Here is a 13,759-nt window from a genome sequence, read left to right on the forward strand (position 1 = left end):
CGGGACTAGGGCTCTCGGGACGAGGAGGAGCATGAAGATTGGCAAATGGATCTTCTCCAAACGGATCTTTTGCGTTCTTAACAGAAAACCATTATTTTCATCTGCATTTTATTTAACGTTTCAATAAAGTATGAAATATATTAAGTATAATCAAATATCCATATTAAGCATAATCATATATCCATATTCTTAAAACTATAATTATCATTTTTCTATGCTATTTTTCAACTTCATTACTATTAGCCATTGTCATCGATTAAAAATTAAAAATATTAACTGAGAAGTGTTAAGAACAAGATTGCTTCATTCAAATATTAAAATATGGAGATTTGACCAAATGTTCACAAATAAAATTTTACATACCAACGTAGTTGTTGACGTTTTATTCTCAGCTCGCTTTCCATTACCAAATGGATCAAAAGGATCTTGCTTTACCGCCATATTGGTATTATCGAATGCAGTAAAAGGATCTGCTGTAAAATTCTGTGGATGGTTTTTTTATTATCTAGTGACCATGCTTACAGGAAAGATTAAAATATAAATAAATATCATCCATAAATTACATTGTTATAGTCAAATATTAAAGTCCAGCATTTTCTAGGTGTATTATGTTTTACGCATGATACACATGATGCATCATTTATTCTTGTTATTCAATAAATATCAAATAAAAATAAATGTTGCATTATGCGCATCATGTGAGAAACGGAATGCAGTCCTACTGTCAGCTTCACTTTCCTCAATCATTTTTGTTTTTACTACTTCTACTACTTCATGTTTGTGTGACCATGTGTAACCATGTCTTCTATTCTATTTGTTTGTCTACGTATATTGTTGCATGGATACAATTGCAAAATAATAAAAGAATATCACAGAAAAGAGAAAATATAAAAGGCAGGAGAGCAAAGAGTGAAAGATACGTGGATATGATCGTAGAAAAACTTACATTAGATTGCTGCGCAGAAAACGTGCTTCCGAATGGATCGGATATTGGTGCGCTAAATGCTTCTTTGGCTTTATTCAATGCAAAAGGATCTTGATCTCCAAATCCGTTTAAAGTGCTAGTCCCAGTTGCATCTGTTTTCATTTCATTCGCTTCACCTGCACTCTTAGTTGTTTCATGTCTATTTTTTTTACATATACAAAAATGTCATTATAATTCTGTGATGAGAAAGATTTGTTTTAAATAAAATATAATACACACTCTATATCTTCAATCTCGGGTACAAACTGTAGACTAGTATCAGGTACAAGATTGACGTCTCCTGCAGCGAGTGCAGAATCATAAAGTGCAATTGCATCACTCATCTGACGCTGCTGTTCTTGTAAATGAGTAATCTTAGCCTTCGCTTGACAGATTTCTAACTGAGTATCTTGCAACTTCTTCGTCAACTCATTTAGTTGGTCCCTATTTTTATTCTGTTGCTGTTCTAATTGCTGTTCCTCTTGTCGCAGTCCTTCGAGTTCTTGTCTCTTAAAGTTCAACTCTTCTTCTTGACTCCGCAGCACCGATTCTTGTTCTTCAGCTTGTTGACGAAGCTTATCGACCTTATAAAAAAATATAATAGATTTATAAAGAATTCAATTTGCTTGTTGTAGACTTCAAGTAAAAATAATAAAACTTGCATATTAGCAGCTAATATGCTTGTATCTGCTATTATGTGTGTACACACTACGTACAATTGATAAGAGTTAAAACGTGAGAAGATGTGAGATTTAATTAGATGTGCGAACAATTCGATATATTCAAGTATAATCGCGATTTGCAGGCCGATTTGCCTGTAAGAAGTTAGACCCCGACTTTTGGAATTAACTTATTTTGAGAATTGTGCTGAATTGTGCTAGGTTTGTGCTACATCGTATTCGAATATTAAAGTCAAAATATGAAAAATACATTAGAAAATTAAAAAAAAAACAATTTTTTAGGCCAGCCCCCCACTTTGCGATTTTTTCAATTTTCATGATTGTGCTAGGTTGTGCTAAGTTGTGCTAATATTGTGATACCTTTAAATAATGATAGAATTTTTTTTTAGATAAACAATAGAACAAAAGAAACTTCTATCCGCAAATGCGGATTAATTTGATGAGTAAATAAATAACTTACGCACAACTTCGTAGGTTCTTAATTGGCTTTTTTATTCTCCTTTAGCTGATTTATTCTCAAAGCCCTACATATTTTTAAGTTATAATATTAAGAAAACTTTATTCTTACGCGCGCGGCTCTTAGCGCTCGGATTCTTTATCCATAGTTCGGGTTTTGTAATTATCTGATGAGAAGGGAATAACATGAATTATAATAGATGAGAACATGGATCAATAAGTGAATAACACAAACATTTTTAATAGTCATTATTATTAAAAATTGACGGTCAATTCAATTAAAATGCCCTTAATATCGTTATGTCGAGAACTTTGAAGGTTATGCTAATTTGTGCTAGACTAGCACAACTCAGATATACAGTATTGTCGAAAAATTACAAAGACGAATTATGGACGAAAAGCCGAGCGGCAAGGACCGCGCGCAAAAATAAACTGCCCTTAATATCGTTGTGCTGACTTGTGCTAGGCTAGCACAACTTAGATATGCAATTTTATGTATTCGAATAAATGATAAGTATGTAAGCGTCATTTTTCTTCCGAATTGAGTGTCAAAAATTATCTTTTTATCATAACTTCTGTTGTTATTTAAAAGTACCACTTTGGCACAATATTAGCACAACTTAGCACAACCTAGCACAATCATGAAAATTGAAAAAATCTTAAAGTGGGGCTGGTTTAAAAATCGTTTCATTTTTATTTTCTAATGTATTTTTCATATTTTGACTTTGATATTCGGGCACAATGTAGCACAAACCTAGCACCATTCAGCATAAATCTCAAAATAAATTACTTCCAAAAGTGGGCTAACTTCTTACAGGCTCGCAATTTTCTTTTCTTGAATCGCAGTGCGATATGTAACCATAGTAAGATCCAGAGTTGGGTAGTGCTAAGTTAACAAGGTAAAAGTTAAGTTAAAAAGTTTAAAAGTTAATTAATTTAAACTTAGTTATATTTTAGACTCTTAACTTTTTAACTTAATTTAGTTACATTTTATGTAACTATTAACTTTTAATTTGACTTTTTTGAAGTCAACCCTCAAACACAATGCGAGGGGATAATGAGTATATACTTTAGTAATTTTATGTCTTTTATATTGTATAATCGTTACTTGTGAACAAAAATAACCAGTGATTCCTTAATAAATATGCTGTGAGAAAGGAAAAATACGAAAAATTATGTAAAATGGTTAAACTTTTTTTTTGGAGGGGGTTGTTCAGACCAAATTTAACTTTTAACTTTTCAATTATTTTTTTTATTAACTTCTAATTCAATTAATTTATTATAATAATTTCATTATGGATTGACTTGTATTTTAATTAAATTAAATTTTCAAGGTTGTTAACTATAACTTAACTTAGTTAAGAAAAAAGTTAACTTATCCAACTTTGGTAAGATCTATGTATATATAATTGATTGTTTATATATAATCACAAAATCGCACCTGCGATTAATATATTCTATATACTTATTCTTTATATATTCTTTACATATTCTTTATATATTCTATATACTTTAATTCTTTTAAACCATATAAACAATCGACTAACGCCTAATTAAAAAAACGATATATTTTTCTACTTCGTGAAGGATTTTTTTCTTTGAAAACGAATTCCGAATTTTATTAGAGATTTTTCACTATTACACTAAAAAACAAACGCTTTCGTATCTGTTGCGTTCTACAATTAATATTATTTATTATTCAGTTATCATTGCACTAAAAACTAAATTTACCAAAAATTTTTGGTGCGACAAAAATGAGCAGTTAAACAAATGTATGGACGGAAGCACAGAGTGCATAACGTATAACGCATAATGCATAGGAAAATGGACTGATCAAAATTCTTCATTCCTTCCTTTCCAAGAAATAAAAAACTCTTATTAGTTAATATTCTTATGCTTTACGTACTATGCGTTGTGCAAAGGTCTGTGTTCCGACCTTGTAATATACCTACTATAAAAATCGCGATACGATATATTTATTGTGATTTTTAAGGAAGATCGCAATGTAACATACAATTTTGAAAATCGTACATCCCTAGATAGAATTTGATTTTTTTTATTTATTTAATATTATATTTAATTGTTATAGTTAATATTATATTGCTATAGTTATTTTGCACACTAAAAAAAGTTTTCTAAATCTAATATAAGTAATTCATTTCTTAAATAGTTCCAAGTAAACATTTCTTTACTGCAAGTAAATACTTATTAAATGTAAACATATATTACTTGTAACAAGTACTTGTAGTAAAAAAATGTTTACTTGAAACTATTCAAGAAACAAATTACTTAGATTCAGAAAATTTTTTTTAATATACATATATCACAAAAAAGAACGTAACAGATTATGCATGCCAGCAAAGCATCAATAATGCGTTATCGTACACGTTTTGAACAACAGTAGAATTTGACTTGCATATACATATAATAGATATTGGCCTATATTCAGAACGCGCTTATAACGATGTTAGCGCACTAACATACTATACTTTACGTTACGCATATTATAGAATTTCAGAGATAAAAGCGCGTTCTGAATACGGGCCATAGTGTAGGTTTTGTTTACTTCAGTATAAAAATATTTTTGAAAGATATATTTACCTATCAGAGATGATATTAGCAATATTGTATACACACATACGCACGCACGCACGCAGGCACAAGCGCGCGAACGTAGATAGTATGTCCTATTTTAAACAGTCCAGCCGAATATCTCGAAAACTAAACTCGGTATACAAAAATATTTCAGATAAAATATTTCAGATAAAAATTGTATTGTCTGGAGAGAGGTAAATAATAGTAAAATAAATTTTTGAAAAAAATCGATTCTTCAAAATCACATAAAAAATTATCGCATTTTTAAAAATAGATATATATAATTTTTTTACGTATCTGCTTATTCTGCATATAAAAGTATTAAAATTATCGAAAAATAAATAGTCTATAATATTTTATAATGTATTCTGGCGTATTTTGACATAAAATACAAAAATATCTCGTAAACTATTAATTTTTTAATAACTCTTTAATACTTTTATTTGCAAAATAACGACAAGTATCGTATTATGTAAAAACTACAATTCCATTTAAAAAACGATAATAACTCAGATCAAAAGATCGATATTTTTCGAGCATTGATTTTATTTGTTCCCTTCAGACAATACAACTTTTGTCTGAAATATTTTTACCTGCCGGGCTCAATTTAAAAGCCCGGCGATTCTATATGTAAATATGTACATACACACCGTGGAAAAATAAAATATTATGTAAAAAAAAAGAAATTTATTTCCTATCGCGACAGATATGTATCGATTTTCATTGTATAAAGATAAAGATCCACTTTAAGCAATATTGTCATCATATACCTTCTTCTGTTCCTTTTGAATCTTCTCTTCGACCTCACTCAAATCTCTATCTACTTCAGTCTTCTATAAGCCAAACATAATAAAACAAAATCATAAAGAAAAACATAAAAACATAATTAGATGAATAAAAAATTATATCTTTTTCTATTTCTATCTTTTCTCTCATTCCCTCTCTTTTGGAATTTATTTTTAATAATTAATAATGTGTTAAGATAAACGTCAATACTACAATTAATTCTTATTTATGTATAAAACGAATTTCATTTGTGTATCAAATGAATAAATATACTTCAAATTCACAAAATAATACATAAATAAAATATAATGACTAAAAAAATAGCAAAAGAATGGATTACGATAAATATAATTACTATTTACTTTTTATTATTACCATCTGTGATCTCTATGTATAATTCATACGTAACGAAAAGTATAAGCTCAAAATGCAATATGGCATATATTTATTATTACTTTATTACGTTTATTAAATATCATTTAAAATATTAGCTTTATTTTACAAGGGCAATGTACAAACGACAACTCTATATATGTGTGTACCGCATATAGTTGTGCCTAAAAAGCAGTGCCGCACACATTCAATAAGCAAGCTGGTAAATCATCGAATTTCCACTTACCTGGGCTTTTAAGTCGTTCAATCTTTTCTGCGCCTCACCCTTCTGATTTCCAAGTTGCTTCAATGTTGCTGCAAGCGTATCCAATTCGCTCTGAAGACTTTTGATTTCTCCATTCTTTATCTTAATATCGGCTTCCTTTTGCGCTATATCCTGTTCCATGCTTTGTCTTTCACGTACAAGTTCCGCTATGTCTTTACTTATCATATTCAATTCTGGATTCGAATAGCCTGATATGTTATTGTTTTCCTGTAATAGAAGCATATTCGAAATGTTAATATCTGATCATTATTATGATATTTCCTATCATACAAAGAAACAGTATTTTTATTTCAGTTTAAAATTCATTTGTGTATCATGTATATTGGAAAAAAAAGATGATACTTTACATCTAAGAAAAATTTTCATATCGCATATTTTTAAGAATTTCTCATATTTTAAATTTGTGAAGATTTTTGAAAAATATCTTAAATTTTTGTAGATTTTTTATAGATATTCTTCAGAAATTATAAAATAAATTATTAATAAAAATCTTAGAATATATACATATATTACAGAATTTATATAAAGAATTATAAAAAATGTCTAAGAAATCTCAACGAAATGGAACATTTTATTTTTGAAAAATATTTTTGAAAAAATTTGAAAAATTTTCTAAAAAGTTATGAAATTATACGGAATTCTGAAATTTATAAATTCTAAAGAATTATATAAAAAATTATCAGAATTTTCGCTAATTAAAAATCTTAATTAACAATTCAAATTATAATTTTTATATAAAGAATAAAATGTTAATTGTGTAACTCTAATATAGATGAATCCATACAATATAGTGAATTTTGATATATCTCCAAGAAATTTCTTAAACGTGCATGTGCCAGTCAAGTTCAAGATGTTTTATAAGATGTATATATTAAAGGCTGTGTATATGTATATATATATATATGTGCGTGCGTGCGTGCGTGCGTGCAGGGATCATTCCATGTCAACTCGGTCACCCCCCTGTCCAAAACTGTACGCAACCAAATGTAACTTATAGAGTACCAAAATTTAGGTTGAAGCTTCTAATTTTCAATGCGCCGTATGGTGATTTTGAAAAATATCAAATAATGACCTTGATTTTGTCTGTTAAATAAAAAAAGTAACGTTTTTCATTATTTTTGTTTGACCTAAGGTCAAACAAATGGTACCATCTTATGCTCTCCTCAAAATTATAAAACTTTTGTCTGAACATATTAGTCATTTGATACACACTTTCAGAGATAATAGCTTGTAACACTTTACATGGGCCATCCTGTATATATGTATATACAGGGTGTCTCAAAAAAACGGATCGAAACACAATGGGGACGTAGATTGGATCAAGGGGAACAAAACAGTTTTGTACCATTTTGCAGTTGACGACGCGTCATGCGATCGGTGGGGACGGTAGGCCGTCCTACTGGCAGCAGTACATGAGTAGGCTGGTCGGACGCTTGTATTTGCCTATCTTTAAACGTTAATATCTCGTTAAATATTGCGTCAACTGCAAAATGGTACAAAACTATTTTGTTCCCCTTGATCCAATTTACGTCCCCATTGTGTTTCGATCCGTTTTTTTGAGACACTCTGTATATATAAAATTGCTGTCACAAAGTTTGAGTTTTGTAAATTTTTGTATATATTGCTCGCATTTTTTGTGTTTGATTCTTCCAAGATTGTGCTATTTGACAAGGACTATGGTAATTAATTGTTCCATGTAATCTTGATTTTTAGATCTCATTTTCGTTCGCATAGAGTTTCATATGCAAGTGTTTCATAAACATTCTACTGAACACAGCCATTATATTAGCATGCAAAAAAATGACAGGACATTACACTGGCATTTCATTTCATTGCGATACTTCACGACGCTGTACACAATGATAATGATGAAGACATGTATAATGCTAATTTTAATCTATTATTTCAATAACGTATCTTTAGCTTTACTACGATCAAATTTATTAACTAAGCATGAAGAGTTACCAAAAAAGATTAATAAAGTGTTTAATGATAAGCATGGTAGGTGAATGCTTTAATTACATGTGAATGATTAGATATACAGATGTCGATCTATTTATAATGTGTGTGTGTGTGTGTGTGTGTGTGTGTGTGTGTGTGTGTCGTGTGCGCGCGCGCGTATGTGATTATAAATAAGTATTTGATATTGTAATAACAAGGTGATGAAATTCTTTTAAATGTCAATGAATATGAATATCCGAAAACTAACAAGACCTTAAGACAACTACACAAACAACAATGGCTAGATTATTACAAGTGTCTGAAAGAAATATACGCAGATATAAAGCAGGACAAAATTATTTATCCGAGTGCGCTCATAGCGCTCGAAGGAACATCCATAACGTACGATTAATTAAGAAAATTATCATATTTTTATAATATATATTATAAAAATTTGCCAATTACGATAAAACTTAAACAAATTGATTTACAGTTTAGAATGCCAAATCTGCATCTCGCCGCTGGAAATGCATATGACTTCTCTAATAGAATGGTACTTTAATAATAGCAGCAGCAGCAGCAGTAAAGTTAAAAGTACGCTACACAATGGGAATCGCTTTGTCAATTCACCAGATAGCCAATATGTCATCATGTACAATATTAAGGTGTAAATTCAGAAAGTATAGCGTATGTAACATATAACTACAAAAGATAATTCGGAGATATTTTTTATACATAAATTAATCACACATATTATTAAAAAATTAATTTTTTTCAATATTAATAGGAAATGTAAATAATTATAAATTAATAATAATTAATGATTCTTAGTTAGAGCAAGCAGGAGCTTATTGGTGTGAAGTAGGATATACTGTAGGATCAATTTATTATTTACATGTCGATAGTAATATGGAAACGGTTAATGTATATCCGGATAGAGCGTCTTATACATTGCAAGCGACATTGGTGAAAAATGTGCCGGAATACAAGTTGAAGGTATACACCACTTGGACAACGTGGAGTTCTTGCTCCACATGCGATGCAGTCGGAATAAAGCTGCGATATGGTTATTGCGCCGTTTCTCTTATAGAAATGTCAGATCACATATCTTTTATTAATAAACGTGCATCGATAATGAATAAACTACAACATATGAAATATAAACAAGATATAAAAAAAGGTAAATAAATAAAAACAAAATCTTTTTTTATTCTTCCTCGCCAAGATTCTTACTAAATTGTAAGTTACTTAAAGAATGGAATCAAACGCAATACGATACAACGCAAATAGAAGCAATAAATACAACTTTGGAAGTTCAATTAAAAACGGCGTTAATGCTATTTAAAAATAAATTACCGTGTAAGTCGAAATTTCTTCCAGAACAAGTGCGACTAATTCCCGTTATCAAAAATAAAAAAATTGAAATTATGAGGCAATATTGCAAGGTATGCATATTAAACAATACTTAAGACTTCTCATTACAATTATGTAAAATTAGGATATTAGAGGAAAAAATGATGAATCTTTTCTTCCTTCTACTATGTCGATTGATTTTTTTACAAAATGTTTCATTTTTATTTAAATTAACAAGATTATTTTCAATTAGATTGTTGTTACCTAATGCTATTAAGCTAAACTTAGCTTAACAACATTAGGCAGTCTAAAAAATCTAATTAAAAATAACTTTTTTCTGTATATAACATTAATATGCAAAGGAACTTTCGATATACAATGGTAAGGAAAATATTTACTCGGTGCACTTCATAATTATTATTGCGATAATAGAGTAGAAATTTTAACGAGAATCGAAACAAATATTCTTACAACAGAAAAAATGTCGAAAAGATATCATATTTGAGGTGCGCGATGAAAAGGGTAATATTCTGGAAAGTGCAAACAATAGTGCAGGTATATTTTCTATGATTCAAGAAATGCCTGAGCCATTACCATCAACTGCACGTAGTGTTGTTTATGAGAAACATGATAAAAAAATCAAACTTGTCTGTCCAGGGTAAAACTTGAAACATAAGTTCTAATCGCTTCACTAATAATGACAAATACCAAAAATGATTTAAAATTCATTTTAGAAATCTGAATGCAGATGTTCCGATTGTTTGGCGAATCGATGATAAAACGATTATTCCATCTCACATTAAATCCCAATCAAATGGAAGAATTCATATTAATCTTCAGATGCAAATATTATTTGAACCTTTGAAGTTTCAGGATGCTAATATATACAGGTAAATTAAATTCATTAACGGACGAGAACATATAATAATAATCTAAACTTGTTTTATTAATAGTTGTTGGCAAAATAACAAAATTGCTGGAATAATAAAGCTAATTGTAATTGGAGAAATAGAATTCAAGTTGAATCATCATGTTATTTTAATGAGCGCTATTGTCGTAATTAGCGTAATTCTCATAATGTTTTGGAAAGCATTCAAGAAACGAACGCGATATACGATGCATTAAAAATACAATAAACGCTGTTTTATAAATGCTGATGTGTAGATTAAACTGTTCATTAACAATTTGTAAAATGATGTGTTTATGTTTGTGCATGAAGAAGGGAAGGAAGGCGATGAACCTCAAATAAGCTTTAGAGTTCGGATTACCCGAATACTCGCCCGCTCGCTCCGTTATCCGTGCATACGAATCTAGATCGGTTCTGCGGGTATTCACTAATTCGGGTATCCGCAGAACTGTGTACAATGCGAGTATCCGTGAAACCGTGTGCGATATAGGTACCCGAGGAATCGTGGGCGATACGAACCCGTTTCGATGCGAGTATCCGCTACATGCTACAAATATCTGCACGTAATTTTGTCAATTTTAAAGATATGTGTTTTACAATCGTTTGTAGCGATTCTCATTCCATTTGTAATAAAAATATTCTGGAGCTAAACTGTTTCGTTTTTGCATTACAGATATTAAATTTCCAAATTTAATTTGCTTTGCAGGGACTGTACGATCAGTATATCTTTAATTCAAACTGTTTAACTACAAACAAAATGAAAATTAGTATAAACAATTCTAAAACGCCTTTAAAATTGATCAAATTACATTAGTAAATTTGGTATCCGAATCTTAACAAAGTTTTCAATAAAATGAGTATAATATATAGTATTTCGTTCGCAATTGTTTATAGTTCAACTCATAATAAAATAGAGATTTTTAAAAGAATGACTGTTATCCGACTTTAAAGTAAAGACAAATTATTAACATATCTTGATTCAAAATCATTTGTAAAGGTTTTCCTTTTGTTTGTAGATGAATATTTTAAAAGTTACAACATAATTTAAACTAATTAACTACAATCGAAATGAGAATCACTACAAATAATTCTAAAACACAAATCTTTAAAATTAACAAAGTTACGCACAAATATCTGTAGCATATAGCGGATATCTGCATCGAAATGGGTATTCGTATCGTCCACGATTCCGCGAGTATTGCAGACTGTTCTGCAGATATACGCATCGTACACGGTTCTGCGGGCGGATACCCGAATTTTACGTTACTCTTTTCCGAGCTCTACTCTAAATATAGCATATTGTAAGTACATTAGAAAAGAATTTTAATAATTACCACGATGTTTTCCCCAACTTTGCGTACAGAAGGCGGTATCATTTCAGGAGTTAAACTTGCCGGAGGATCTACACCGTTGAGTTTCTGCTTGATAAGCCACATGGCTATGGCAAATTGTTCCTTATTTAATTTTCCACTTTGACAAATATCGCATAAACTCCTAATTTATTAAATGTTTTCGTTAATGCCATGATAGTTCATTTTTGGTAAATTGTTCACAATAAAATAACAAAGACCATTCTATTGAGTATAGTATTAAAATTATAAAATTTCCAAAGCTTCATGACAAGGTTGAAGTTTGCTGAGGTGAGTTACTCTTTTATTTCCATCCAGTTAGAATTGAGAATTCATTATTTATTGATTTTGAATTAGAAGCCACTACAATTTTGGCAACTTGTAAGTGACTCATCCTCGGCAGACTGCTAAACCAACTTAGTTTAAGAAAATTGAGAATGCTCCTGAGAGGACTCCAAAGTGAGTCGAAAAGTATAAGAATTTTAAATAAAGAAGACTTCAAGAGATATCTATAAAGTAATTATTTCATACTTATTATAATAGTTGCACACCCCCTTCCGCGCCGACTCTCAGTATTCTTGAATTAGTTGTCTTTGTTATTTTAAAGAGAGAGAGTCCAAGCTCAACATATTTATTCATTTTTACAATAAAATACTATATTACCATATATGGGCTAACACAGAATGTGGAAGTCCACTTTGTAGGAAGACGTCTTTGATTTCTAAACCAGAGACAAATCCATCTCTGTCCATGTCGGCTTGTAAAAATAACTTTTCCGCAGCTATTTGATCTTCGGCCGAAACTACCCAATGTTGTGCGCTTGTCTGAGAATTACAGTATAAGAACATCAGCAATTTTGGATACGGAAATACAATAAGTTCTTAAATCACAGAGTTCAAAAGATAAATACTTTTATAGCATTTAACCCAGTCAAGCTCTTAACGGTCGTCGTATTTGATAAGGGTGGTGCTTGTGATTGCGATGATGGTGATATAGTAACTGCCATGCCTATCAGTGTAGGAGACTTAGTCTTAGAGATAATAATGTCTTTCCTTTTATTAGGCGGCATTAATTCTGGTGGAAGTACACTTGGTATCGCATATTTTTCCAATGCTTTATATACAAGATGCATAGCCTGCATAATAATAAAATTAGGCAAAAAAAAGAGAAGAAATATAATTTGATACAAATATTATTAAAATACATAGAAAATAAGTAACGTTTAATATCATCCAAGATAATTTCTCAATACTTAACGTTACATTGTTATCAAAAATTATTTTTTCAAACTTCTCAAAATTCAAACTTTTCAAAATTATTCTTTCAAAAATTCAGTCAAAATGAATCTTGGTGCCTAATACTTTCTTGTAAATTTTTACAATTTTCAGTTTAAGAAAACTACATGCCGATTATATACTTGCCGATCTTAAAATACAATTTTAGACTAAAGCTGGAGTATGTAATATCAAATTAAATAATATCACTATATACCTCGATAATTGAATTTAAATAAAGAGATCCAAACGGAATGAGAAAGATCCAGATTTGAATTTTAATTGGGATATTTTTTGCAATAAATTCGTTAATGTTTTAAAAATGCTCATTAGAATCAATAATATTAATTCCTTGTCAATTTAATTTGTGATATTACTCTAGCTTCATTCTAGGACTGTTTCAAGAACAACAAATAATTGATGTATAGGTAAACCTTCGGATGAGCTGCATATTCGAAACGAAACAAACGACCACGTGTTTTTGATGTATTTTTGGCTCCTGAAAACAAATATGACAGCAGAAATTGGCGCTCGGCCGTATCTTGGCCGCAATTTCGAAAAAACATCGAAAAAACGTGATTTTTTTTATTTTTTGTATTTATTTCGAAAAATGCAAATCGTATGAAAAAATGTTTCAAACAAAAAATGCAGAGCGGAAAATCCTCTACAAATAAGGTTTGATACACTTTTGTCGTATCTTGTATAATAAACGCGTAATCCATTAAATTAATAACCATTAATAACCCATGTGGATAGTAGGATGTATAGACAGTAATGCTTGGGTTCGGGCGGCTAC

The 13,759-nt window shown here is 30.1% G+C and overlaps 2 protein-coding genes across 4 annotated transcripts in view; one reads left to right on the forward strand and one right to left on the reverse strand.

Moving 5' to 3' along the window:
- Nucleotides 1-13,759, reverse strand: part of Eps-15 (Epidermal growth factor receptor pathway substrate 15) — a 42,257-nt gene that overhangs the window by 25,936 nt on the left and 2,562 nt on the right. Inside the window, exons 5-13 of one of the 2 annotated variants that reach the window (XM_018459862.1) lie at nucleotides 12,600-12,824; nucleotides 12,353-12,513; nucleotides 11,675-11,834; nucleotides 6,101-6,346; nucleotides 5,466-5,528; nucleotides 1,205-1,548; nucleotides 947-1,124; nucleotides 364-483; nucleotides 1-76 (exon numbers count right to left, since the gene is read on the reverse strand). The exon at nucleotides 1-76 is cut by the window's left edge and continues 218 nt beyond it. In XM_018459862.1, coding sequence (XP_018315364.1) covers nucleotides 1-76; nucleotides 364-483; nucleotides 947-1,124; nucleotides 1,205-1,548; nucleotides 5,466-5,528; nucleotides 6,101-6,346; nucleotides 11,675-11,834; nucleotides 12,353-12,513; nucleotides 12,600-12,824 — 1,573 coding nt within the window. The remainder of the gene's footprint in view (nucleotides 77-363; nucleotides 484-946; nucleotides 1,125-1,204; nucleotides 1,549-5,465; nucleotides 5,529-6,100; nucleotides 6,347-11,674; nucleotides 11,835-12,352; nucleotides 12,514-12,599; nucleotides 12,825-13,759) is intronic. The other variant, XM_018459863.1, reaches the window with a different exon arrangement.
- Nucleotides 7,999-10,558, forward strand: LOC108730281 (uncharacterized). 2 transcript variants are annotated; one of them, XM_018459864.1, is made up of 8 exons: nucleotides 7,999-8,140; nucleotides 8,299-8,482; nucleotides 8,574-8,745; nucleotides 8,912-9,260; nucleotides 9,461-9,525; nucleotides 9,910-10,091; nucleotides 10,168-10,323; nucleotides 10,387-10,558. In XM_018459864.1, the coding sequence occupies exons 1-8, from the start codon at nucleotides 7,999-8,001 to the stop codon at nucleotides 10,556-10,558; spliced, it is 1,422 nt and encodes a 473-aa protein (XP_018315366.1). The 2 variants fall into 2 exon arrangements, 1 of the variants encoding a protein (XP_018315366.1); XR_001936971.1 differs by lacking the exons at nucleotides 7,999-8,140; nucleotides 8,299-8,482; nucleotides 8,574-8,745; ... (1 more) ...; nucleotides 10,168-10,323; nucleotides 10,387-10,558 and having other exon boundaries at nucleotides 9,178-9,260; nucleotides 9,335-9,504.

The sequence above is a fragment of the Mycetomoellerius zeteki genome, unplaced genomic scaffold (genome assembly GCF_001594055.1).
Source record: "Mycetomoellerius zeteki isolate Tzet28-1 unplaced genomic scaffold, Tzet1.0 scaffold88, whole genome shotgun sequence".
Taxonomy (NCBI): Eukaryota; Metazoa; Arthropoda; class Insecta; order Hymenoptera; family Formicidae; genus Mycetomoellerius; species Mycetomoellerius zeteki.